The 25,329-nt window shown below is 50.2% G+C and overlaps 2 protein-coding genes across 4 annotated transcripts in view; both read right to left on the bottom strand.

The window, feature by feature from the left end:
• LOC125621632 (uncharacterized) overlaps nucleotides 1-25,329 on the bottom strand; it is a 65,857-nt gene that overhangs the window by 2,012 nt on the left and 38,516 nt on the right. Inside the window, exon 13 of the mRNA XM_075119107.1 lies at nucleotides 25,088-25,217. Coding sequence (XP_074975208.1) covers nucleotides 25,088-25,217 — 130 coding nt within the window. The remainder of the gene's footprint in view (nucleotides 1-25,087; nucleotides 25,218-25,329) is intronic.
• LOC142068390 (zinc finger protein 707-like) lies at nucleotides 53-16,387 on the bottom strand. Of its 3 annotated transcripts, none has more exons than XM_075119542.1 (7): nucleotides 16,220-16,387; nucleotides 13,474-13,562; nucleotides 12,669-12,795; nucleotides 9,065-9,163; nucleotides 5,415-5,503; nucleotides 549-647; nucleotides 53-186 (listed from the first exon to the last, which is right to left on the bottom strand). In XM_075119542.1, exons 2-6 carry the CDS (start codon nucleotides 13,549-13,551, stop codon nucleotides 621-623), a joined length of 420 nt encoding a protein of 139 aa, XP_074975643.1. In that variant the 5' UTR covers nucleotides 13,552-13,562; nucleotides 16,220-16,387; the 3' UTR covers nucleotides 53-186; nucleotides 549-620. The 3 variants fall into 3 exon arrangements, with proteins under 3 accessions (XP_074975643.1, XP_074975644.1, XP_074975645.1); XM_075119543.1 differs by having other exon boundaries at nucleotides 57-183; XM_075119544.1 differs by lacking the exons at nucleotides 53-186; nucleotides 549-647; nucleotides 5,415-5,503; nucleotides 9,065-9,163 and adding an exon at nucleotides 9,685-12,573.

Raw genomic sequence — 25,329 nt, 5'->3', positions numbered from 1 at the left:
TCTCCAATGGCTGGTTTCCCTGCTCTCTTTCTGGTCTGTGATGCATAGCACAGGGTTTTCCCTGCTCATGACTCCTGGACACATTCCTTTTCCATCTTTGCGATAATTCTCTGTGTTTATCCACCTGCTCAACATTTTCCTGATGAGAATTCTGCTTCTCTTTCTCACAAAGCATTGCATCACCTGCTGTGATAAGAGATAGAAACCTCAAACAGGGATGGAAAGGGGAAGACCAAACGAAAACAAATGGTGGAGAGGGGTCAAATAAAAATCAGGTACTCAACTCCCCCAAACTCTTCCACCAAATAGGAGAGAGGAGGGGGATCAATTCAGCCTTCACATCCCATCCAAATTCACAGGGGGAAGGGAGGAAACTTCTGCCTTGTGTCTGCTAGGATATATAGGACGCCATGAGCTATATTTACCCTGAGGATACGTCCCCTGCTAGAGACAATAATGAACTGAGAGACCTCCCAACACTTTGTAAGGCATCCCAGAGGTTTCCTTCAGGCACTTATAGATTCTCAGTTGGTTTAATGTTTCCTCACCTGTGCAGGGAGCTCTCAGGATCTCTCTTTCCTCTGAGACCCATGGCTCTTCCCCTTGTTCCAGCTGGGAGATCACATCAGGTTTGGAAACTGGAAACCCTGCTCAGATGAAAAAAAACCAAGGACTTCAGTTGATGTCACAAGACTTTGTCATAAAAAAAACAAATATTCTATTAAAAAACATTCTATTAAAAAACATTCTATTAACTTCAGTGCTTAGTGTGAGCTGGTGTGCCTGGGGCAGTCCCTCACTGAAAAGGCCAAGGTCAGGGCAGGCTGAAAAAGGGGTAGCATATGCTCCCCCAACTGGTGGTTAACAGTGAAGTTAAACTCACCGACCAGTCACAAACTGCTTCTCATCACCCACACTGGTTACCGAGAAGCTGAAAAAAGAAATCACACAGCCCTCTTTATTGCATTCCAGTTCTCTGACTCCCAGTCAGCACCTAGGTCCACTACAGTGAGAGGTTATTTAAAAACTCTGCTCACAAACAAAATGTCCTTCTGATCCCAAAGGGTCAGCACCAGTACCAGGTCACGATAGGTTTGGATCTTACCCAAAATACCATGCTGCCAGCCAATCCTTTAGCATCTAAACTAAAGATTTAAACAAAAGAAAGACAGAAAGAAGTGAAATGGGAAAGCAGTCAGGTTCATTCTGAAATCTATATATCAGGTTCTTAGCAGTACTGGTGAGTTAGTGGCTTGAGAGTCCATCTGGAACACATCCACAGCTTGGATGGGTCATTCAGTCCTTTGTTCAAGGCTTCAGTTTGTAGAGAAGTTGCTCCAGAGGTAGGAAGAGGGATTGAAGACAAAAGGGAGATGATGCAGCTACCCTTTATATGCCTTTTGCCATGTGGCTTATACTTCCTGTGCCCCAAACACAAGTGTCACAGCACATGCCATGGAAAAGCCTTGGAGTTCTCAGTACACAGGCGCACCCCTGGATGTCTTGCTGACTCAATAGGTGTATCCCCTTGGTCCTTTCCATGGGCTCATTGTACAGCTGATGACCCTCGATGGGCCATCGAACAGGCTAGGCAGTGCTGACGCCAATATGTCTGGGGGTGTCACCCAGAAACACTACACAAGTCTGGAAATACAAATATACCCTACATCTCTATATCTCACAATACAAAGGTGATACAAAGAGAAACAAAATGATCATACCTGGAAAATCATATTTTCACTGACAGCTTACATGGCACATCTAGCAGGATTCATTGCAATTTTAATTATTTTATTAATACCAAAATTCATATTGGTATTAATAATAAAATAATAATAATATAAAGAATCTCACAATTCCACTTAGTGTCACACTGAGTAAACCAATGAATTCCCAGGACCAGCTCCCCAGGTCCTTTAAGATGCCAAATACCCTGGGAACACATCCAGACAGACATTGTGTCAGTCTGTACCTGTTTGTTCACTCTTCTGGAAAATTATGATCAATTTGGGACACAGTATGGCTTGTGAGATATCATTTGAAATCACACAATCTACGTGATATTATCCTCCTGTTAAAATGCGGAGCAACACTGTAAGTAAAGTTATGAGATTTTACTGTATGATATTACTGAAAAGTTATAATTTTGGGGAACACCCACAGACCAGTTCCCTCAGAGGCAGCAAGGCAAACAGCTGGTCAAATAGCCATTCTCCGGAAGTGGGAAGGTGTGAAGAAGACATTTACATTCCTTCAAAGGGACCACTCGAAGCTCATATCTACAACAGACAGCCTGTCACCATCACTCAGCTGAGAACTGAAGTTGTTTCTAGTACAAAGAACTGAACTCTAAAAAGAGGTGAGAAAAATGCTTGAGACTCTCTCTCTCCCCCCCCTTTCCCTCTGTTCATGACAACTCCTGAAGAAGTGAACTTGGGCGTCGGGGCGGGTTAGGGGAGTCCTGGCTGAAAGGACAGCCACCAGCCTGTCTCAACGTATGGTGAGAGAAACATTTGTTTTGAATCCGTTTTAGCTTGTTAAGTTAGATGTTTGTGTTTTATCTTGCATTTCTTTTGTAAACAATTCTGACTTTTAGGCCTCATTACCTGTAGTCACTTAAAATCTTTATTTCTCGGTAGTTAACAATTTGGTTTTATTGTTTTATCTAACCAGTGTGTTTGTATTAAAGTGTGTTGGAAATTCCATCTGGAATAACGAAGCTGGTGCATGTCATTTTCCACTGATGAAATGACAGACTTCGTATGAGTTTGCATTGTTCAGCCGTGTGCTGTACAATGCAAGACGCACATTCCTAGGGGAAAGTCTGGGAGCAGAGAAGTTTCTGAGGTTCTCCCATGGTGTACTGTAATTTGAGCGTCGCTGACTAGCAGCAGTCAATACTGTGAAGCTGGGAGCGAGTTACATGCTGGAAACTGCGTGTTAACTGCCCAGGAGTGGCTGTTCTCACAGTAAAGCAGCGTAAAAGGCACCGCAGGTTGGGGAACTGAGGGGAAACAGCTGTTCAACAGGCCAGATTGTACTGTGGTTAACGTCACAGACACTCAAAGAGTCTCCAAAAACAGACACAGACACTCAATATCAAAGAGTCTCCGAAAACAGAGAAAGTAAATCCATGTTCCAGAAATAGAAGACTCCAGACAGAGGGCAAGTCTCCCTGGCATTGCTTCTTGCTGACAGAAAAGTCCAGAGACAATGAGTCAGTCCTGGGGAAGCCGGGAACAGTAAACATGGGCTCAGTGGAGAAAGGGAACAGGAAGGGTAGGGATATTACTGAATGCAGGAGCTCAGCAGTACTAGATGTCAGGATAGCACGTATTGCAGCCCATTGGAAAACATAATCCCAACTATACATAGAAAATGATAGGGTCTAAATTAGCTGTTTCCACTCAAGAGTGGGATCTTGGAGTCCTTGTGGAGAGTTCTCTGAAAACGTTCACTCAAGGTGCAGAGGCAGTCAAAAAGCAAACAGAATGTTGGGAATCATTAAGAAAGGGATGGATAAGAAGACAGAAAATATCATATTGCTTCTCTATAAATCCATGGTACGCCCACATCTTGAATATTGCATGCAAATGTGGTTGCCACATCTCAAAAAAGATAGACTGGAATTGGAAGAGGTTCAGAAAAGGGAAAAAATATGATTAGGAGTATGGAAGAACTTCCGTATGAGGAGAGATGAAAAAGACTGGGCCTTTTCAGCTTAGAAAAGAGACGAAAGGGGGATATGAGAGAGGTCTATAAAATCATGGCCACTCTCGAAAGACTGGACCCTGGGCTACATGGACCTTTGGTCTGACCCAGTGTGGCCGCTCTTATGTACTAGGGAATCTAGTGAGCCCAGTGTAACGGGAGGGAGTAGGAAAATCCCTGGGTGTGGAGAACACTGGGAAATTAGAAGCTATAATTCAGGAGCAACAGATGCTAATTAGTGTAGAAAACCAGAATGTGAAAAATAAGAATCGGGGTCATGTGACAATGAGGTAATCAAAAATCCAAGGAGCCTGCAGAGAAGAGAGGTGGTGGCTATCACACGTGCGGATGGAGAAGCAAGACTCTCCATTTCTCAGGAAGTTTCACTACCACCATAAGCCATTTTCACATGCTGCAGTGCAATCCAGACCAGTGAGGACTTGTGTCATCTGTAATCCTGGGTGAGATTCAATGTTCTGCTGTTGGAGCTCCCCTGTCTGGATACCCCCAGCCAGCATTCAAGGACGCATTGGGTGTCTGTGTGATAAGTAGCCCTGGACCAGCAGCTCTGACTCCAGCAGCCTGCTTGTTACACCCCAAGCACATTCTGGTTCGGGTGGAGGTGGCTCAGGGTTTCCGAGAAGGCCGGGGGTAGGAAGCTTCTGTTGGTTATGCTGGACCTAAGCCCCAGTTTTACTTGAGCAAAAAGAGATATCTGACACTGTGCGTTAGTCCTCCTGTGCTCTGTTCCCAAAGTGTTCTTCAGCAGGGGAAGAGGTCTCTGGTCGTGTGTGTGTGTGTTACTGGCATATTGGGGTGATGCTGAAATAGGATAGAGCAGAGATGCCATTGGGGGGTGGCGTGAACCTTATCTCTTTATTTCCTCTTCCAAGAACTGAGGGGACAGGAATCCTTACCCAGCGAGGTCACATTCTTATAGTTCTCCTGCATGACATCTCTGTAGAGAGCTCTCTGAGCAGGGTGCAGCAGAGCCCACTCTTCCCTGGTGAAATACACAGCCACCTCCGCGAAGGTCACCAGCCCCTGAGACAGCAAAAGTCCAACACTCAGTACCTGCTGCCCCACTATCTGTGTGGGAGAGGAGCCAATCAAATGGAAGCTCTGGGTGGATCACGGTCAGAGTCCCACCCCCACCTTGCTCAGAGCATCCTGGAACCACCAGGGTGAGGGAAAGAAGAGAGAGTCCCTCCTCTCTCCCACCAGATCCATCACACACCTACTAGCCACAGACTGATACAGGAAATGGAGTCGCTAGCAGGGTCCAGGGACAGCTCCCTGGTAGGAAGTCCAACACGCTCCTCAGTGCGAGTAGCTGGATATGAAGGGAGGGGAATCTCCCCTAAGCCTGACCGGCACGGCACCCGCTGGTTAGTCGGGTCAGGCTCCCGCACTATGAGTCTGGTTAATTTTCCTAGCCCCATGTAGGTGGATTATTTTCTGTTCAACAAATTAGAGCATTTCCACCTCCCAACCTCATGGGTCTGATCCCAGAATCTAGGCCACTTATTCAATAACTCCCAGCAGGTTTACCACCCCCCGTCCTCCTCCCGTTCTCCACCTTGTGGATTTCCTGCCCTGGACCAACCTCCAAACCAGTCTGCGCAAACCTTCCCGTCTCTGGTGTATTTGCTGTCCCCCTCCCTCCAGAAGGAACCCACCCAAAACTCCCCAGTAATCCCTACCTGAGCTGGCTCCACTGCAGCAATTTCTCTTCCCCGTCCCATGGGAGGATGGGAGGAGCTGGCGTGAAACATGGACTTCGTTCTGCAGCCTGGGAGGGTGAGAAGCGTAATTCTGGGGTTTTCAGAACAGGCTTTAGTTAATTTCACATCAGAATTCCCCCAGGGCCCTTTCCCTGCAGACAGATATCCTAGATTCTGCCCTGCTGGAAAAATGCTTGATCTCTTTATTTCAGTGTAGACCTGGCCCCTCCCGGCAGGCTAAGCCCACAGAGACATTTTTAACCTCCCTTCTCCCTCCCCCCACCCCGTAACAAAGTCTCTGAACACAATGCTAGAAAAGAGCAGAACCAAAGGAGTCACTCCAGGGGATTCCCTCGGACATGGACCCCACGGCAGCCACAACCGAGCAGGGGGAATATGGAGTAAGGAACTGGCTTTTCCTCTGTCTGATCCTTTTCTTGTTCACTGGAAAGTGATTCTGCCCAGGGATGCTGCAACACATGTGTCTGGGTGGACTGGAGCTGGAAATCTCTCTTCCCACTCATTTCTACCACTGCCCCTTTCAGTCTCTCCTTCCCCTGTCCTCTCTCCCTGCCTCTCTGGCTGGGAAAGTCCCATTCCTGGGTTCTTTGCAACCCCACCACTGGATTTTCTCCTGGCAATTGCTAATGGGAGGAGAAATGAGGAGGGGCTGTTTGTGCAGTCACTTTCTTGCCAGTCCCCAGCACTTTCCCTGAGATCCTTCAGTTACCTGAAGTTTGTGGCTCAGAATTTGTATTAACAGAGCCCAGGTCTGCCCCAAGGGGCTAGTACCAGCTGGAGAAAGTCAGCACCTGGGCCAGGCAGAGAAGAAGCTTTAATTAAGGTCACTTTCCAGCACAGAATTCCTGCTAGGGTAGCAGCAGCTGCTAAACCTGGTCTTCCAAATCACAATGGAGGCTGCAGCGTTTGACCCAAGAAGCTGAACCCCAATATCCTTAGGAGAGAGGGACAGAGCCTTTGAGCAGCCTTCCCTCCTTTAGCTCTCTGGGGAGAGCAACTAATGAGAGCACCTCCTCACAGGGAGAATTGATGATCTCATTTGCCCCACTGTTCATCTGGAGTCACTCCTTGTCCTTCCATACAGTGACTCTGGATTAACAGTGGTCTCAATGAAACCAGATTTCAGAAAGGATGAGTCCAGAGTGCTGTGGAAGAGGTCACTGTATGGCAGTGCTAACCCCCTTCCCACCTCCCTCACTCCCCAGATCTAGGAGAAGGACTCGGGGCAAAAATTTAGTAGCAGCCCCCAGAGCCTCTTCCATGCCCTTTGCCTGGGACCCCCCTCCTCCCATTTTGCAGATTAGAGAGAGGAAAGTGGAAAATCAGAGGGATTTTATATCAGTTGTTGATAGGAGGTAAAATTGGAGCGTATTTCACATCAATCTTTGAAAAATGAATCGAGAGGAAATGGGCAACAGTTGCAAACATTTTATTTCCATGTTGAAAAATCTGAGAAAAGGTGTAAATCTGAGATTTTGTTAGTATTTTATAATTAGAGAGACAGGGAAAATCTCAGGGCATATTCAATTAGAAATGGACAACTAGAGAAAATGTGGGACAAATATTTAGGGTATTTCATAACAATCTTTGAGATATGCAGAGAATACGTGTCACAAACTAAGTAATTGATAACATGAGAGAAAAACACCAAGATCAGAGGGAATTTTATATTGCTATGAAATAGCTAGTTGGAAAAAGGGGACTGTTTGACTGGATTTTATATGACTGTGCAATACGTAAACAGAAAGTGATGGTTCCCCGTCTGCCATCATTCACAGGGGTAGCAAGGAGCCCTTTGAGGAGGCGATATAAGAGGGCATAGGAGGAGGAGCGGGAAGGCTTCCTGGGTGAGGGAAGGGGGCAGCAGTGGGGGATGGGCAGGTGAGGGGCAACGGATAGCTGGGGGCAATTGTGTTGGCAGTTTGGGGCCAGCAAGTGGGATTGGGAAACCGGGGTCTGGGCAGTCTCCACGGGGGGGCACTTGCTCCTCGCTTCCCCCACCCTGACAGAGAAGAGGATCCCATCCCCACTCCAGGGGCAGACATGTTTTGGGGACCGACTCAGGGAACAATTTCTCACCTAGACACGGACAAATCGCTGCAGATAAAATGGGTGGGAAAATCCCCCACACCGGAGATGTTAAATTGACATTTGAGAAAAGGGGAAGAACTGGAGAGAATTTGTATCAGGGTGTGAGCGGCACCAGCAGGGAAAGGATCCAATTCACTCACCTCCCGCCCCCCCTTCTCCCCCGGGGGTTTCCTGAGGCTGCTCAGGGACCGTTCAAGGCCCCCCCCCCCAGGAGCCCCCCCGGTCCCGGCGGCGCGGGGCAGGGCCTGGCTGCGGCTCCCCTGGGGCTGGGCAGCCCCGAGGCGTCTCCCAGGTGCGGCAGGACGCGGCCCCGCGGAGGAACGAGCTCCTGGCCGCAGCCTGGGGCCGGGCCGCCTCCGGGGGGGGCCGCTCGCTGCCCCCGTCCCCTCCCGGGCCTGCCCGGGCCCTGTTGCCGGCAGAGAGCGGCCCCCCAGCCCGGCCCCGCGGGGTCGGGGTCTCCCAGCCTCGCCCCTTCACCCGCTGCCCCGTCCAGACCCCGCCGGGGGCGCTGGGCTCCCGCTGGGACAGCAGCTCCGAGCCCCCCCGGGCGCGGCCCCCCCGGGAGCAGGTCCCGGCGCCGCCCGAGGCCGGGTCCCCGCGGACACTGGGGCAGCGTCACCGCCCCGCCCCCGGGGCTCGCTCCGGTACCTGGAGGCGGCAGCTCGGCAGCGGGGCGGGCAGGGCCCGGGGCGGCCCCAGCGGGAGCAGGGCGCGGGCCGGGCGCGGGGGGGTTAATGAAGGTCGCCCCGGCACAGACCCTGCCGCTCAGCCCGCTCCCGCAGCAGCCGGTGAGCTCTGCCTCTGCGCACGCGCGACTTCCGCACACCTGGATCTGCGCATGCCCAGAGCTCGAGCGGCCCCATACGCTTCCTCACTTTGGGAGAGGCGCCAACGTCTCTCCGATATGGCGTCACTTCCGCTAGTGAGAGAGTCAGGAACTACATCTCCCAGCGTGCCCCGGGGGCGCTTCCGCCTTCTTCAGCTTCGGTTTGGGCAGGTGCCGGGACCAGCCTGATTCCCTCCGGCCCCTCCCCCCCCGGCGCCTCTCACACCCGCCCCCGCCCCCCCGCGGCCCGTTGCTGGGGCTCCCGGGGGCGCCGCAGGCCGAGGGGCGGCTTCTGCCCCGCGTCGGGACGTGCCCCGGGGGCAGGTGTCGAGCCGGCCGGGCTCTGTGAGATCGCGCCCCGGGGCGGCCGCTGCCGGCGGGGAGCCCGGTCTCGGCCCGCGGCGCCTGCGGCAGGGCGCGGCGCGGAAACGGGCCCGCGGCCGGCGCGACGGACCGGGGCGGAGTGTCCGGAGCCGCTTTTGTCTTTTCACGGCCTCCTTTAGAAGCAAGGTTGGAGCTCTGGCTGCGGGCGGGCAGCGACTTCTTACCCCGAGCAGTTCCCCAGAGCTGCGAGGGGCCCCGGCTGCTGGCCCTGTGGCGTTCTGAGCACCAGTTACTGGCTCTTCTTACCATTGTGCTAGGGTTTCCTTCAGGCCCTTATAGATTCTGAGTTGGTTGAATGTTTCCTCACCTGTGCAGGGAGCTCTCAGGATCTCTCTTTCCTCTGGGACCCATGGTTCTTCCCCTTGTTCCAGCTGGGAGATCACATCAGGTTTGGAAACTGGAAACCCTGCTCAGATGAAAAAAACAAATGTCTTCAGTTGATGTCACAAGACTTTGTCATAAAAAAAACAAACATTCTATTAAAAAACATTCTATTAACTTCAGTGCTTAGTGTGAGCTGGTGTGCCTGGGGCAGTCCCTCACTGAAAAGGCCAAGGTCAGGGCAGGCTGAAAAAGGGATAGCATATGATTCCCAAACTGGTGGTGAACACTGAAGTTAAACTCACCGACCAGTCACAAACTGCTTCTCCTCACCCACACTGGTTACCGAGAAGCTGAAAAAAGAAATCACACAGCCCCCTTTATTGCATTCCAGTTCTCTGAGTCCCACTCAGCACGGAGGTCCACTGCAGTCAGAGGTTATTTAAAAACTCTGCTCACAAACAAAATGTTCTTCTGATCCCAAAGGGTTAGCACCAGTACCAGGTCACGATACGTTTGGATCTTACCCAAAATACCATGCTGCCAGCCAATCCTTTAGCATCTAAACTAAAGGTTTAAACAAAAGAAAGACAGAAAGAAGTGAAATGGGAAAGTAGTCAGGTTCATTCTGAAATCTGTATATCAGGTTCTCAGCAGTACTGGTGAGTTAGTGGCTTGAAAGTCCATCTGGAACACATCCACAGCTTGGATGGGTCATTCAGTCCTTTGTTCAAGGCTTCAGTTTGTAGAGAAGTTGCTCCAGAGGTAGGAAGAGGGATTGAAGACAAAAGGGAGATGATGCAGCTACCCTGTTTATATGCCTTTTGCCATGTGGCTTGTACTTCCTGTGCCCCAAACACAAGTTTCAAAGCACATGGCATGGAAAAGCCTTGGAGTTCTCAGTACACAGGCGCACCCCTGCATGTCTTGCTGACTGAATAGGTGTATCCCCTTGGTCCTTTCCATGGGCTCATTGTACAGCTGATGACCCTGGATGGGCCATCGAACAGGCTAGGCAGTGCTGACGCCAATATGTCTGGAGGTGTCACCCAGAAACACTACACAAGTCTGGAAATACAAATATACCCTACATCTCTATATCTCACAATACAAAGGTGATACAAAGAGAAACAAAATGATCATACCTGGAAAATCATATTTTCACTGACAGCTTACATGGCACATCTAGCAGGATTCATTGCAATTTTATCATATTGGTATTAATTATATAGTAATAATAATAATAATAAAAGAGTCTCACAATTCCACATAGTGTCACACTGAGTAAACCAGTGAATTCCCAGGACCAGCTCCCCAGGTCCTTTAAGATGCCAAATACCCACATATCGTCTGGGAAGAAACACAGACAGACATTGTGTCAGTCTGTACCCCTATGTTCACTCTTCCGGAAAATTATGATCAATTTGGGAGATAGTATGGCTTGTGAGATATCATTTGAAATCACATAATCTACTGAATATTATCCTCCTGTTAAAATGTGGAGCAACACTGTAAGTAAAGTTATGAGATTTTACTGTATGATATTACTGAAAAGTTATAATTTTGGGGAACACCCACAGACCAGTTCCCTCAGAGGCCGCAAGGCAAACAGCTGGTCAAATAGCCATTCTGCGGCAGTGGGAAGGTGTGAAGAAGACATTTACATTCCTTCAAAGGGACCACTCGAAGCTCATATCTACAACAGACAGCCTGTCACCATCACTCAGCTGAGAACTGAAGTTGTTTCTAGTACAAAGGACTGAACTATAAAAAGAGGTGAGCAAAATACTTGAGACTCTCTCTCTCTCTCCCCCCTTTCCCTCTGTTCATGACAACTCCTGAAGAAGTGAAGTTGGGCGGCAGGGGCAGGTTAGGGGAGTCCTGGCTGAAAGGACAGCCACCAGCCTGTCTCAACATATGGTGAGAGAAACATTTGCTTTGAATCCGTTTTAGCTTTTTAAGTTAGATGTTAGTTTGTGTTTTATCTTGCATTTCTTTTGTAAACAATTCTGACTTTTAGGCCTTATTGCCTGTAGTCACTTAAAATCTTTTTTTTTTCGGTAGTTAAGAAGTTGGTTTTATTGTTTTATCTAACCAGTGTGTTTGTATTAAAGTGTGTTGGAAACTCCATTTGGAATAACGAGGCTGGTGCATGTCATTTTCCACTGACAAAATGACAGACTTCGTATGAGTTTGCATTGTTCAGCAGTGTGCTGGACAATGCAAGATACACATTTCTGGGGGAAAGGTAAGGGATATTACTGAATGCAGGAGCTCAGCAGTACTAGATGTCAGGATAGCACGTATTGCAGCCCATTGGAAAACACAATCCCAACAATACATAGAAAATGATAGGGTCTAAATTAGCTGTTTCCACTCAAGAGCGGGATCTTGGAGTCCCTGTGGAGAGTTCTCTGAAAACGTTCCCTCTAGGTAAGGAGGCAGTCAAAAAGCAAACAGAATGTTGGGAATCATTAAGAAAGGGATCGATAAGAAGACAGAAAATATTATATTGCTTCTCTATAAATCCATGGTACGCCCACATCTTGAATACAGCATGCAAATGTGGTTGCCACATCTCAAAAAAGATAGACTGGAATTGGAAGAGGTTCAGAAAAGGGCAAAAATATGATTAGGGGTATGGAAGAGCTTTCGTATGAGGAGAGATGAAAAAGACTAGGCCTTTTCAGTTTAGAAAAGAGACGAAAGGGGGATATGAGAGAGGTCTATAAAATCATGGCCACTCTTGAAAGACAGGACACTGGGTTACATGGACCTTTGGTTTGACCCAGCGTGGATGCTCTTATGTACTAGGGAATCTAGTGAGCCCAGTGTAACGGGAGGGAGTAGGAAAATCCCTGGGTGTGGAGAACACTGGGAAATTAGAAGCTATAATTCAGGAGCAACAGATGCTAATTAGTGTAGAAAAGCAGAATGTGAAAAATAAAAATCAGGGTCATGTGACAATGAGGTAATCAAAAATCCAAGGAGCCTGCAGAGAAGAGAGGTGGTGGCTATCACACGTGCGGATGGAGAAGCAAGACTCTCCATGTCTCAGGAAGTTTCACTACCAACATAAGCCATTTTCACACGCTGCATTGCAATCCAGACCAGTGAGGACTTGTGTCATCTGTAATCCTGGGTGAGATTCAATGTTCTGCTGTTGGAGCTCCCCTGTCTGGATACCCCCAGCCAGCATTCAAGGACGCATTGGGTGTCTGTGCGATAAGTAGCCCTGGACCAGCAGCTCTGACTCCAGCAGCCTGCTTGTTACACCCCAAGCACATTCTGGTTTGGGTGGAGTAGGCTCAGGGTTTCCGAGAAGGCCGGGGGTAGGAAGCTTCTGTTGGTTATGCTGGACCTAAGCCCCAGTTTTACTTGAGCAAAAAGAGATATCTGAAACTGTGCGATACTGCTCCTGTGCTCTGTTCCCAAAGTGTTCTTCAGCAGGGGAAGGTCTCTGGTCGTGTGTGTGACTGGCATATTGGGGTGATGCTGAAACAGGACAGAGCAGAGTTGCCATTGGGGGGTGGCGTGAACCGTATCTCTTCATTTCCCCTTCCAAGAACTGAGGGGACGGGAATTCTTACCCAGCGAGGTCACATTCTTATAGTTCTCCTGCATGACATCTCTGTAGAGAGCTCTCTGAGCAGGGTGCAGCAGAGCCCACTCTTCCCTGGTGAAATACACAGCCACCTCCGCGAAGGTCATCAGCCCCTGAGAGAGCAAAAGTCCAACACTCAGTAGCTGCTGCCCCACTATTTGTGTGGGAGAGGAGCGAATCAAATGGAAGCTCTGGGTGGATCACGGTCAGAGTCCTACCCCCACCTCGCTCAGAGCATCCTGGAACCACCAGGGTTAGGGGACGAAGAGAGAGCCCCACCTCTCTCCCACCAGATCCATCACACACCTACTAGCCACAGACTGATACAGGAGATGGAGCCCCCAGCAGGCTCCAGGGAGAGCTCCCTGGTAGGAAGTCCAACACGCTCCTCAGTGCGAGGAGCTGGATATGAAGGGAGGGGAATCTCCCCTAAGCCTGACTGGTGGGTGTCCCCTTCATATCTCACGGCACAAGCGGGTTAGTCGGGTCAGGCTCCCGCACTATGAGTCTGGTTAGTTTTCCTAGCCCCATGTAAGTGGGTTATTTTCTGATCAACAAATTAGAGCATTTCCACCTCCCAACTCATGGGTCTGTTCCCAGAATCTAGGCCACTTATTCAATAACTCCTAGCAGGTTTGCCACCCCCCGTCCTCCTCCCTTTCTCCACCTTGTGGATTTCTTGCCCCGGACCAACCTCCAAACCAGACTGCGCAAACCTTCCCATCTCTGGTGTATTTGCTGTCCCCCTCCCTCCAGAAGGAACCCACCCAAAACTCCCCAATAATCCCTACCTGAGCTGAGTCCACTGCAGCCATTACTCTTCCCTGTCCGATGGGAGGATGGGAGGAGCTGAGGTGGAGGATGGACATCGTTCTGCAGCCTGGGAGGGCGAGAAGCGTAATTGTGGGGGTTTCGAACAGGCTTTAGTTAATTTCACATCAGAATTCCCCCAGGGCCCTTTCCCTGCAGACAGATATCCTAGATTCTGCCGTGCTGGAAAAATGCTTGATCTCTTTATTACAGTGTAGACCTGGCCCCTCCTGCCAGGCTAAGCCCACAGAGACATTTTTAACCTCCCTTCTCCCTCCCCCCACCCCGTAACAAAGTCTCTCAACACATTGCTAAAAAAGAGCAAAACCAAAGGAGTCACTCTGGGGGATTCCCTCGGACATGGACCTCACGGCAGCCACAACCGAGCAGGGGGAATATGGAGTCAGGAACTGGCTTTTCCTCTGTCTGATCCTTTTCTTGTTCACTGGAAAGTGATTCTGCCCAGGGATGCTGCAACACATGTGTCTGGGTGGAGTAGAGCTGGAAATCTCTCTTCCCACTCATTTCTACCACTGCCGCTTTCAGTCTCTCCTTCAAATGTCCTCTCTCCCTGCCTCTCTGGCTAGGAAAGTCCCATTCCTGGATTCTTCGCAATCCCATGGCTGCATTTTCTCCTGGCAATTGCTAATGGGAGGAGAAATGAGGAGGGGCTGTTTGTGCAGAGTCACTTTCTTGCCAGTCCCCAGCACTTTCTCTGAGATCCTTCAGTTACCTGAAGTTTGTGGCTCAGAATTTGTATTAACAGAGCCCAGGTCTGCCCGAAGGGGCTGGTACCAGCTGGAGAAAGTCAGCACCTGGGCCGGGCAGAGAAGAAGCTTTAATTAAGGTAACTTCCCAGCACAGAAGCCCCGCTAGGGTAGGAGCAGCTGCTAAACCTGGTCTCCCGGATCACAATGGAGGCTGCAGTGTCTGACCCAGGAAGCTGAACCCCAATATCCTTAGGAGAGAGGGACAGAGCCTTTGAGCAGCCTTCCCTCCTTTAGCTCTCTGGGGAGAGCAACTAATGAGAGCACCTCCTCACAGGGAGAATTGCTAATCTCATTTGCCCCACTGTTCATCTGGAGTGACTCTGGATTAACAATGGTCTCAATGAAACCAGATTTCAGAAAGGATGAGTCCAGAGTGCTGTGGAAGAGGTCACTGTGTAGCAGTGCTAACCCCCTTCCCACCTCCCTCACCCCCCAGATCTAGGAGAAGGACTCGGGACACAAATTTAGTAGCAGTCCCCAGAGCCTCTGCCATGCCCTTTGCCTGGGACCCCCCTCCTCCCATTTTGCAAATTAGAGAGAGGAAAGTGGAAAATCAGAGGGATTTTATATCAGTTGTTGATAGGAGGTAAAATCTGAGTGTATTTCACATCAATATTTGAAAAATGAATAGAGAGGAAATGGGCAAGAGTTTCAAACATTTTATTTCCATGTTGAAGAATCTGAGAAAAGGTGTAAATCTGAGATTTTCTTCGTATTTTATAATTAAGGGAGACAGGGAAAATCTCAGGGCATATTCAATTAGAAATGGACAACTAAATAAAAAGTGGGGCAAATGTTTAGGGTATTTCATAACAATCTTTGAGATCTGCAAAGAATACATGTCACAAAGTAAATAATTGATAACATGAAAAAAAAAACACCAAGATCATAGGGAATTTTATATTGCTATGAAATAACTAGTTGGAAAAGGGGGACTGTTTGACTGGATTTTATATGACTGTGTAATACATAAACAGAAAATGATGCTTCCCCGTCTGCCTCCATTCACAGGGGCAGCAGGGAGACCTTTGAGGAGGCGATTTAAGAGGGCAAAGGAGGAGGAGGAGCTGGAAGGCTTCCTGGGTGAGGGTCAATGGACAGCTGGGGGCAACTGTGTTGGCAGTTTGGGGCCAGCAAGTGGGATTGGGAAACCGGGGTCTGGGCAGTCTCCACGGGGGGCACTTGCTCCTCGCTTCCCCCACCCTGGCAGAGAAGAGGCATCTCATCCCATCCCCACTCCAGGGGCAGACATGTTTTGGGCACGACTCAGGGAACAATGTCTCACCTAAACAAGGACAAAGCGCTGCAGGTAAAATGGGTGAGAAAATCCCCCACACCAGAGATTTGAAATTGACATTTGAGAAACGGGGAAGAACTGGAGAGAATTTGTATCAGGGTGTGAGAGGCACCAGCAGGGAAAGGATCCAATTCACTCACCTCCCGCCCCCCCTCCTCCCCCGGGCGTTTCCTGAGGCTGCTCAGGGACCGTTCAAGGCCCCCCCCGGACCCCCCTCAGGAGCCCCCCCCCCGGTCCCGGCGGCGCGGGGCAGGGCCTGGCTGCGGCTCCCCTGGGGCTGGGCAGCCCCGAGGCGTCTCCCAGGTGCGGCAGGACGCGGCCCCGCGGAGGAACGAGCTCCTGGCCGCAGCCTGGGGCCGGGCCGCCTCCGGGGGGGGCCGCTCGCTGCCCCCGTCCCCTCCCGGGCCTGCCCGGGCCCTGTTGCCGGCAGAGAGCGGCCCCCCAGCCCGGCCCCGCGGGGTCGGGGTCTCCCAGCCTCGCCCCTTCACCCGCTGCCCCGTCCAGACCCCGCCGGGGGGCGCTGGGCTCCCGCTGGGACAGCAGCTCCGAGCCCCCCCGGGCGCGGCCCCCCCGGGAGCAGGTCCCGGCGCCGCCCGAGGCCGGGTCCCCGCGGACACTGGGGCAGCGTCACCGCCCCGCCCCCGGGGCTCGCTCCGGTACCTGGAGGCGGCAGCTCGGCAGCGGGGCGGGCAGGGCCCGGGGCGGCCCCAGCGGGAGCAGGGCGCGGGCCGGGCGCGGGGGGGTTAATGAAGGTCGCCCCGGCACAGACCCTGCCGCTCAGCCCGCTCCCGCAGCAGCCGGTGAGCTCTGCCTCTGCGCACGCGCGACTTCCGCACACCTGCTTCTGCGCATGCCCAGAGCTCGAGCGACACAAAACGCTTCTCCGCCTTAGAAGAGGCGCCAACGGCTCCGCGCGAGCTCGGCTCGGTCTCTCCGATATGGCGTCACTTCCGCTAGTGAGAGAGTAAGGAACTACATCTCCCAGCGTGCCCCGGGGGCGCTTCCGCCTTCTTCAGCTTCGGTTTGGGCAGGTGCCGGGATCAGCCTGATTCCCTCTGGCCCCTCCCCCACCCGGCGCCTCTCAGACCCGCCCCCCCGCGGCCCGTTGCTGGGGCTCCCGGGGGCGCCGCAGGCCGAGGGGCGGCTTCTGCCCCGCGTCGGGACGTGCCCCGGGGGCAGGTGTCGAGCCGGCCGGGCTCTGTGAGATCGCGCCCCGGGGCGGCCGCTGCCGGCGGGGAGCCCGGTCTCGGCCCGCGGCGCCTGCGGCAGGAGGGACCCTGGCCAGGAGGAGGTGCTCTGTGCCCTGGCGAGCTCCTTCCCTGGAGCCGCTGCGCCGGTGAGTCTCCCCCTCGCTCCAGGGCCTCTGGCTTGGGGGAGATTTTCTGGCCAGAAGCAGCAGGAGAGCAATGTATGTGTAATATAACTATGTGAAAACCCCCCACCTTTCCCTCTTGCCCCCCAGGCCACGGGGGTAAAAGAACTAACACGCTGGATACCGGTAATATTCTAAACTTTTACTTTTCTTTATGGGTCAGTCGGGCACATCTGTGCAAACTCATGAAGAAAAAAGAAAAGGAGGACTTTGTGGCACCTTAGAGACTAACCAATTTATTTGAGCATGAGCTTTCCTGAGCTACAGCTCACTTCATCGGATGCATACCGTGGAAACTGCAGCAGACTTTATATACACACAGAGAATATGAACCAATACCTCCTCCCACCCCACTGTCGTGCTGGTAATAGCTTATCTAAAGTGATCAACAGGTGGGCCATTTCCAGCACAAATCCAGGTTTTCTCACCCTCCACCCCCCCACACAAATTCACTCTCCTGCTGGTGCTAGCCCATCCAAAGTGACAACTCTTTACACAATGTGCATGACAATCAAGTTGGGCTATTTCCTGCACAAATCCAGGTTTTCTCACATCCCTCCCACCCCCATACACACACAAACTCACTCTCCTGCTGATAATAGCTCATCCAAACTGACCACTCTCCAAGTTTAAATCCAAGTTAAACCAGAACATCTGGGGGGGTAGGAAAAAACAAGAGGAAACAGGCTACCCTGCATAATGACTTAGCCACTCCAAGTCTCTATTTAAGCCTAAATTAATAGTATCCAATTTGCAAATGAATTCCAATTCAGCAGTTTCTCGCTGGAGTCTGGATTTGAAGTTTTTTTGTTTTAAGATAGCGACCTTCATGTCTGTGATTGCGTGACCAGAGAGATTGAAGTGTTCTCCGACTGGTTTATGAATGTTATAATTCTTGACATCTGATTTGTGTCCATTTATTCTTTTACGTAGAGACTGTCCAGTTTGACCAATGTACATGGCAGAGGGGCATTGCTGGCACATGATGGCATATATCACATTGGTGGATGTGCAGGTGAACGAGCCTCTGATAGTGTGGCTGATGTTATTAGGCCCTGTGATGGTGTCCTCTGAATAGATATGTGGGCACAATTGGCAACGGGCTTTGTTGCAAGGATAAGTTCCTGGGTTAGTGGTTCTGTTGTGTGGTATGTGGTTGTTGGTGAGTATTTGCTTCAGGTTGCGGGGCTGTCTGTAGGCAAGGACTGGCCTGTCTCCCAAGATTTGTGAGAGTGTTGGGTCATCCTTTAGGATAGGTTGTAGATCCTTAATAATGCGTTGGAGGGGTTTTAGTTGGGGGCTGAAGGTGACGGCTAGTGGCATTCTGTTATTTTCTTTGTTAGGCCTGTCCTGTAGTAGGTAACTTCTGGGAACTCTTCTGGCTCTTCATTGTGTAAAGAGTTGTCACTTTGGATGGGCTATCACCAGCAGGAGAGTGAATTTGTGTGGGGGGGTGGAGGGTGAGAAAACCTGGATTTGTGCTGGAAATGGCCCACCTGATGATCACTTTAGATAAGCTATTACCAGCAGGACAGTGGGGTGGGAGGAGGTATTGGTTCATATTCTCTCTGTATATATAAAGTCTGCTGCAGTTTCCACGATATGCATCTGATGAAGTGAGCTGTAGCTCACGAAAGCTTATGCTCTAATAAATTGGTTAGTCTCTAAGGTGCCACAAGTACTCCTTTTCTTTTTGCGAATACAGACTAACACGGCTGTTACTCTGAAACCTGTCATGAAGAAAAATAACCCAATTCGCCAACTGCCTGAAATCACCCAGGCCCAGGTTCAGACAGGCAGTTTGGCTAGTTTACATCAGGGATCTGAAATAGAAAGAATATCTGCACAAGCAGAACAAATTATAGCACACCACTGGATCGAACTCCGAGTTGTGAAGAATATGTACGAAGGCTACAACAACCAACAGGAATGCACTTTTATCTAGAAAACCATGATTACATCGAGTCTTCATGACTAGTGATTTAAATGAATTTGATTGAAATCAAATCCACCATGGTTTATGGCCAGTATCGCAGCCTTATTTACACGTTTATTACCCACAAAATCTGAATTGACACTTTCTCTGCATGACAAGATGCTTAGTCGCCATTCTCAAAATACACATGAGACAAACCCTTGATACCGAACACATTTTTTGGAGTAGAAAGAACCAAGCCAACATTCCTATATTTCCTATATTTTCAGGACTTGTGTTGTTTTCCTTAGTTTTATTAGCAGTGAGAAAAAGGCCTATGTCTGCATAATGGGGATACAAGATATATTAGACACACCTGGATTATTCTTCATTGGTTGATAATGTCAGATCCTTCTCATTCTCAGTATGCTGAGCTGAGCTGAGGTGTCTGTCTTCCCATCATCCAGATTGCTGGGTCAATCATTTCTCACTGTTCAGTCTTTGTACCTGAGGTGTTTCCGGTTCTTCTTGTAGGCTCTCATTGTCCACCTTTTCTTTCTTCCCCCCACTTTCTGTAAGGCTCTTTTGCTGTGACCTGGATCAAACAGCACCCACTGTATAGAGGTATCTGATCTTGGTCAAGTAGTCCCCATTGTTCAGAGGCACAGTTCCTGGGATAATCTTTATGTGTTTGTGCATTCCTTCAATAAGCTGCTAACGTTGTCTGGCCTCATCCAACAGAGCACATTTTAAATACAGAGACATGCTCAATATTTCTAGCCTCAGATACAAACATTACATGCATACAGGTTGGCTAAACACAGTCAATAGGTCTTAAGTTTTGCGATAATACCCCACATCAATCTTGCATAAGGTATATATTAGCTCTGTTATATCCATATCATAAGCTTATTTTCATAAGGAATGTAGAGTATAATGTCATACCCCACATGTATGATGGCTGATCTGCAAATACTAAAGGAGCACACACCTTTGGGTGAAAACACTCATGACGATAGTGCAGAGCCATGCAAGTTCCATGATTCTGTGTGAGATGGCAGACAGTGAGGAGGGCCAGGCAGGTTAGTGGGTTTAGAAAAAAAGGTGTAAACATTATGTATACGTTTATGTATGGGATACATATAAAATTAGTGGATGGTTAACAATGCATTATAAGAAGTTTGAACCCATGGCCACAACCACCCCTGTCTGACCTGTTTGGTACCCAGCATACGCTGCCAAACCAAAGCTTCCCAAAATACAATGGGTGGACAGTGGGATATCTATTCATGGTGCACCTCACTCTGAAGCTACACAAGTGCTTCTGGTGAGTACCCTGACTGCTGAGGCAGGGAGTCCAGGAGGCCGGCACACAAGTGACATAGTAACCGTAGTGACTCTATGGTGACAACTTGAGTTAACCCACACTGAAACTGTAGATATGGCCTTAGGTGTATGAAATGTTTGGCAGTATGAGGGTAGACTAAGATTCATTCAGGTGTTCAGGCTCAAGGCATTGGAATTGCCTTACTGCACCCTACAGGCTCAGGAACAAAGAGGCACAAAAAAAGATAATTTATTCCTTAAAATTTCTTGACGCGAGGGTGACTAACTCATGATTTTAGAATTCTTGTGGTTGTAAAGGTATGTTGGGGTTGTAGATGTGTGTTCATTATATTTTGAAAGGAAAAGCTATGAATGGGTTGAACAGAGTTCGATCAGTCCCTCAGGATAAGTCGATTGGCTATTAGCCAAGATAATCAGGGATGCAGGCCCATTCTCTGCATGTCCCTAAACTGTCCTTTGACTGCCAGATGCTGGGAGTGGACAATGGGATGGTTCAATGAGTGCTTGACTGATCTGAGCATTCCCTTAGAAGCACCTGGCATTGGCCACTGTCACAAGGCAGGATACTAGATTAGGTGGACTATTGGTCTGACCACCAATATTTACAGCACTGATGGATTGACTCAAAACAAAGTTTTCACACTAGGCCAGAAATTCAGTCAGAGTGGAAGTCAGATGATTGAACAGAATAAACATCTGCTCTAAAAATGAGAAGAAAAAATTAGAATGAAAAATTCAGGGAATCCCAGCAGCAGATAAGACAACTTGGGACACTGCTATGAGACTCGATGCATTCAGACACAGTGATAAGGGATTCTTTGTGTCTGAGGGGATATCTGTACCATGTTTCCCTGAATTCAGTCTCAGGGATTATCTACACTGGCAAGTTAAAGAGCTCTAAGTTGCTGGCTCAGGGGCGTGAAAAATCACCCCCTCCCCCTTGCCGAGAGCAGCATGTTTGAGTGCTTTAAAGCGCGAGTGTGGACAGGCTCGGCTCCCAGTGCTCGGACCTAATCCCCTCGTCGAGGTGGATTACCAGGAGCACTGGCACCTGCGACAGCCCTTTGAAATTTGCAGTGTAGACAGAGCCTCAGTAGGTTAGATCAGACAAAGAGGAGATGTATTGACTAGGCATGGGGGGATGCCTGTGCCTTTGAGAACCCAGTCCGGGGAAGCCGATGCTGAGAGGTTCTGCCTGGGAGAGGGGAAATAAAAAAGCCTCTCGCCCCCCCGAAGAAACTATTTTGCAAGCCCTGGTGTCTCAGTCCCACTGGGGTAACTGCTGCCCCCTGTGCCCCTGCCTGGGCCGGGTTTTGCCCTCTGACACCCTCTGCCAGCGCCTCGCTCCTGGGCTTAACTCTGGCTCCTTCCCCCCATCCCTGATTTTCCCTTTAGCCCCTCTCCTCATGCTGCCTCCAGCTGCTTGACCCCCCTGACCAGTCAATTTCCGCCCCCTGCTCAGACCCTGGCCACCCCCCTGTTCCGATTCACCCCCTTGGCAACTTTTTAACCCCTGTCAAAAGCCGTCCGCAGAATCTTACGGCTAAGAAGGGCAGGGTGAAGGGCAGCGGCTTCAGCAGATGTACGGCTCGGTGCCCGGTAAGTAGCACATTTCTATGCAGAGCAATTTACTACACTACACCTGGCGCACCCGACTGGCTGGACAGAGCCCGGGAAGGGGGCGAGCTGCTGGCCCCAGCCTAAGTTCACTCATCAGACACAAGGGCAAACTTTTCTTAAAGGAGCCACGTCCTTTTGTTTGTCCCTCTGCCCAGCACTAAAGGGGTCTGCAGCTGGTTTCTCCTGGCTGGAGGGGGAGCACAGGTCCTGGGGGAGACACCAGGGTGGGCTGAGGATGGCTGGCTCGGTCCTTGAGAAACCCCCCGGCCCATACTCCCCCCAGCAGCCCCCTGGGGCCAGCCCAGAAACTGCATGCCCATCTCCCCCAGTTCCCTGCCGAAAGGCAGCCCACCCTATCTGCCCCACCCCTCCGCAGCCAGCCCAGAAGCTGATTTGACCAGGCTGCGTGTCCCCCCTGGCCCAGCTTCCTCTCCCCTGAAAATTAAAAGGCCTCACACCTGCCTGCAGTGCGAGGTGGGAGCCTGCTGGGAGCTTCAGCAGCTGCAGGGGAATAGCTGATAGGCGGGGCGGGGGGGGGGGGGGGGGGAGCTCCATGGGTTGCTCTTGCCTCCAGGCACCGCCCCCCACAGCTCCCATTGGTCGGGAACGGGGAACCGTGGCCAATGGGAGCTTCAGGTGAGGTATCTGGGGTCATGGCAAGGGCAGCATGTGGAGGCCTGCACCCTCCCCTCCAACCCCCCAGAAGGGGCCACTCAGCGACGCGGTTCCGGCCGCTTCCCAAACCCCTCCTGCACCCTGCACCCTAACCCCCTGCCATGAGCCCCCTGCTGCACCCCTCCTGCACCCCAACTCCCTACCCTGAGTTGCCTCCCGCAGTCCGCACACCTCCTGCACCCCTGCCCTGAACCTCCTCCTGTATTCCGCAACCTGCAATTCTGCAGCTCCCTCCTGCACCTCAGTCCCCTGCTATGAGCCCCCTTCTGTACCCACATCCCTCCTGCACCCCAACCCCCTTCCCTGAGCACCCTCATACACCCCACACACCTCCTCTGCCCCAGTCCCTTGCCCCGAGTCTGTTCCTGCATCCCTAATCCTCTCCCACACCCCACACTTCCTCCCGCACCCCAACCCCCTGCCCCAGCCATGCATACAATTTCCCCACCCAGATGTGGCCCTCGGCCCAAAAAGTTTGCCCACCCCTGCTTTAAACCTCAAAGTAGTTCCACTGACTCTTGAGTAGCCATCAGCACTCGATTTGGTTGGGGTCCTGCCAGGTGTTTTGTAGGATAAAGACCTTATTTGCAAGCTCTTTGAAGCAGGGATCTATCTGCAAACTCCAAGCCATGTGTTTATGTGCCCCAGGGCTTGTAAAAATAGTTTTTGAGTTGGTGACACACGCGCACAATGTGAAACCAGGAGACCTTGAACTTTGCCTGTTTCTCCAGGGCTCTGTTGCACTTCCACTACGTGGGTCCTCAACACTCATTTAAAATCCCCAAAACCAAGCACTGGATGTTTCGCTTCCCTTCGTATTCTCAGTGTTGTCACTTGTTTGTTTGTGGGTTTGTTTTGCCGTTTGTGTCGCTTTATTACTTATTGTTACTCTTCTATGTGTGTAAAATATAAATCAAATTTAGAGTGGACATGGCAGAGAAATTGTATAAGCCTGAGTGAATGCCTCTTACAATCTTTTCAGATACTGGAAAGGACAGTATTAATATTTACAAGGAGAGCAGGACTATTTCTAGTTGACTCACAGATCTGTTTAGCATCTTAAGACTGCGCGATGTGTGCAGATAATATGTATGCAAGATGGTTAGCTTTACAATAGTTAGCTAATGGTACAAATGACTTTTGGAAAGATCATTAAGTGGTCGGCTGAGACCCTCAGCAATTTTCAAGTGATCCGCGGAAAGAAAAGTTTGAGAACCCCTGCTCTATGCTACCGGTATGAATCTCCTCTTGCACTGGTGAGAATCAGGAGTGACTCCATAGAAGCCAAGGGAATCTGTAAACTGGGGGGAGCGCAGAATTCAGCCCTAAATACTTCGAGGAGCTTCACAGACACCCAGTGTAAAGCAAAGACACGCTAGAATGCTCCTTGGCTGGGATGCAGGGGGGAGAGGTAAATTCATTTACACACTCCTTTCCTTCCTGGCCCAGAGAGAAAAGGCCCACACCTTGGATGAGCTATTACCAGCAGGAGAGTTTGTGCATGTATGGGGGTCGGGGGGTGCATGTATGGGGGTCGGGGGGTGAGAAAACCTGGATTTGTGCTGGAAATGGCCCACCTTGATTATCATGCACATTGTAGGGAGAGCGATCACTTTGGATAAGCTATTACCAGCAGGAGAGTGAGTTTGCGTGTGTGGTTTTTGGAGGGGGGTGAGAGAACCTGGATTTGTGCAGGAAATGGCCCACCTTGATTATCATGCACATTGTGAAGAGAGTTGTCACTTTGGATGGGCTATTACCAGCAGGAGAGTGAGTTTGTGTGCGGGGGGTGGAGGGTGAGAAAACATGGATTTGTGCTGGAAATGGCCCAACTTGATGATCACTTTAGATAAGCTATTACCAGCAGGACAGTGGGGTGGGAGGAGGTATTGTTTCATGATCTCTGTGTGTATATAATGTCTGCTGCAGTTTCCACGGTATGCATTCGATGAAGTGAGCTGTAGCTCACAAAAGCTCATGCTCAAATAAATTGGTTAGTCTCTAAGGTGCCACAAGTACTCCTTTTCTTTTTAGAGGTAAACTCGACATGGCTCAGACAAAAGCTAACAGTTCTGCAACGATGGGGAAGGAGGAAATCTCTGAGTCACCCCATCTCCTTCCAGTGTCACAGAGGCTGAAATTATACTTTTTTTTTCTGGCCCCCGTTTCTCTTCATTTATATATAATTTGAAAAGTTCCCAATATAACTGCTCTTCAGCAAAACCCAGAGCAACATGAGAACAACTGGCAATGATACAATCTGTATCATTGGTGACTAACAATAAATTTGCAATAGGAGGAATGGTATAAATGTGATGCTCCCTGGTTCCTGATAGGAAGCGCACACTCAAATTACTCATGGGACAATAAAAAGGACAAATAGGTCCACCTCAAGAGGGCAAACTGCAAAAGGCAAAAATGGGGCACTCATCTGGATAAGCTGAGGGATAACGCTGCAGCAAACAGTTCAAACAGCATTCCAAGTTACTATGCAGGAATCAGGAGAAGTATTAAAGAAAAGAAGTACTGATAGCCCTAGAGGTTTTTATGGTGTTGATCTCCCTTGCAGATTCTCTGATGGCTAACATGGGCTGAGTGCCAAGAGAAGGTATTCCCACACTCACTGCATTCGTAGGGCCTCTCCTTTGTGTGGATTTTCTGATGACTAGAAAGGACTGAGCTGCTAGAAAAGGTTTTCCCACACTCACTGCATTTGTAGGGCCTTTCCCCTGTGTGGATTCTCTGATGATTATAAAGTTCTGATCTTTGAGTCAAGCTTTTCCCACACTCACAGCATTCATAGGGCCTGTCAAGGTTCCTTCCCCACTTTGAGCTTTAAGG

This window comes from Caretta caretta, chromosome 14 (assembly GCF_965140235.1).
Source record: "Caretta caretta isolate rCarCar2 chromosome 14, rCarCar1.hap1, whole genome shotgun sequence".
Taxonomy (NCBI): Eukaryota; Metazoa; Chordata; order Testudines; family Cheloniidae; genus Caretta; species Caretta caretta.
This window is presented reverse-complemented; position numbering and strand designations above follow the sequence as displayed.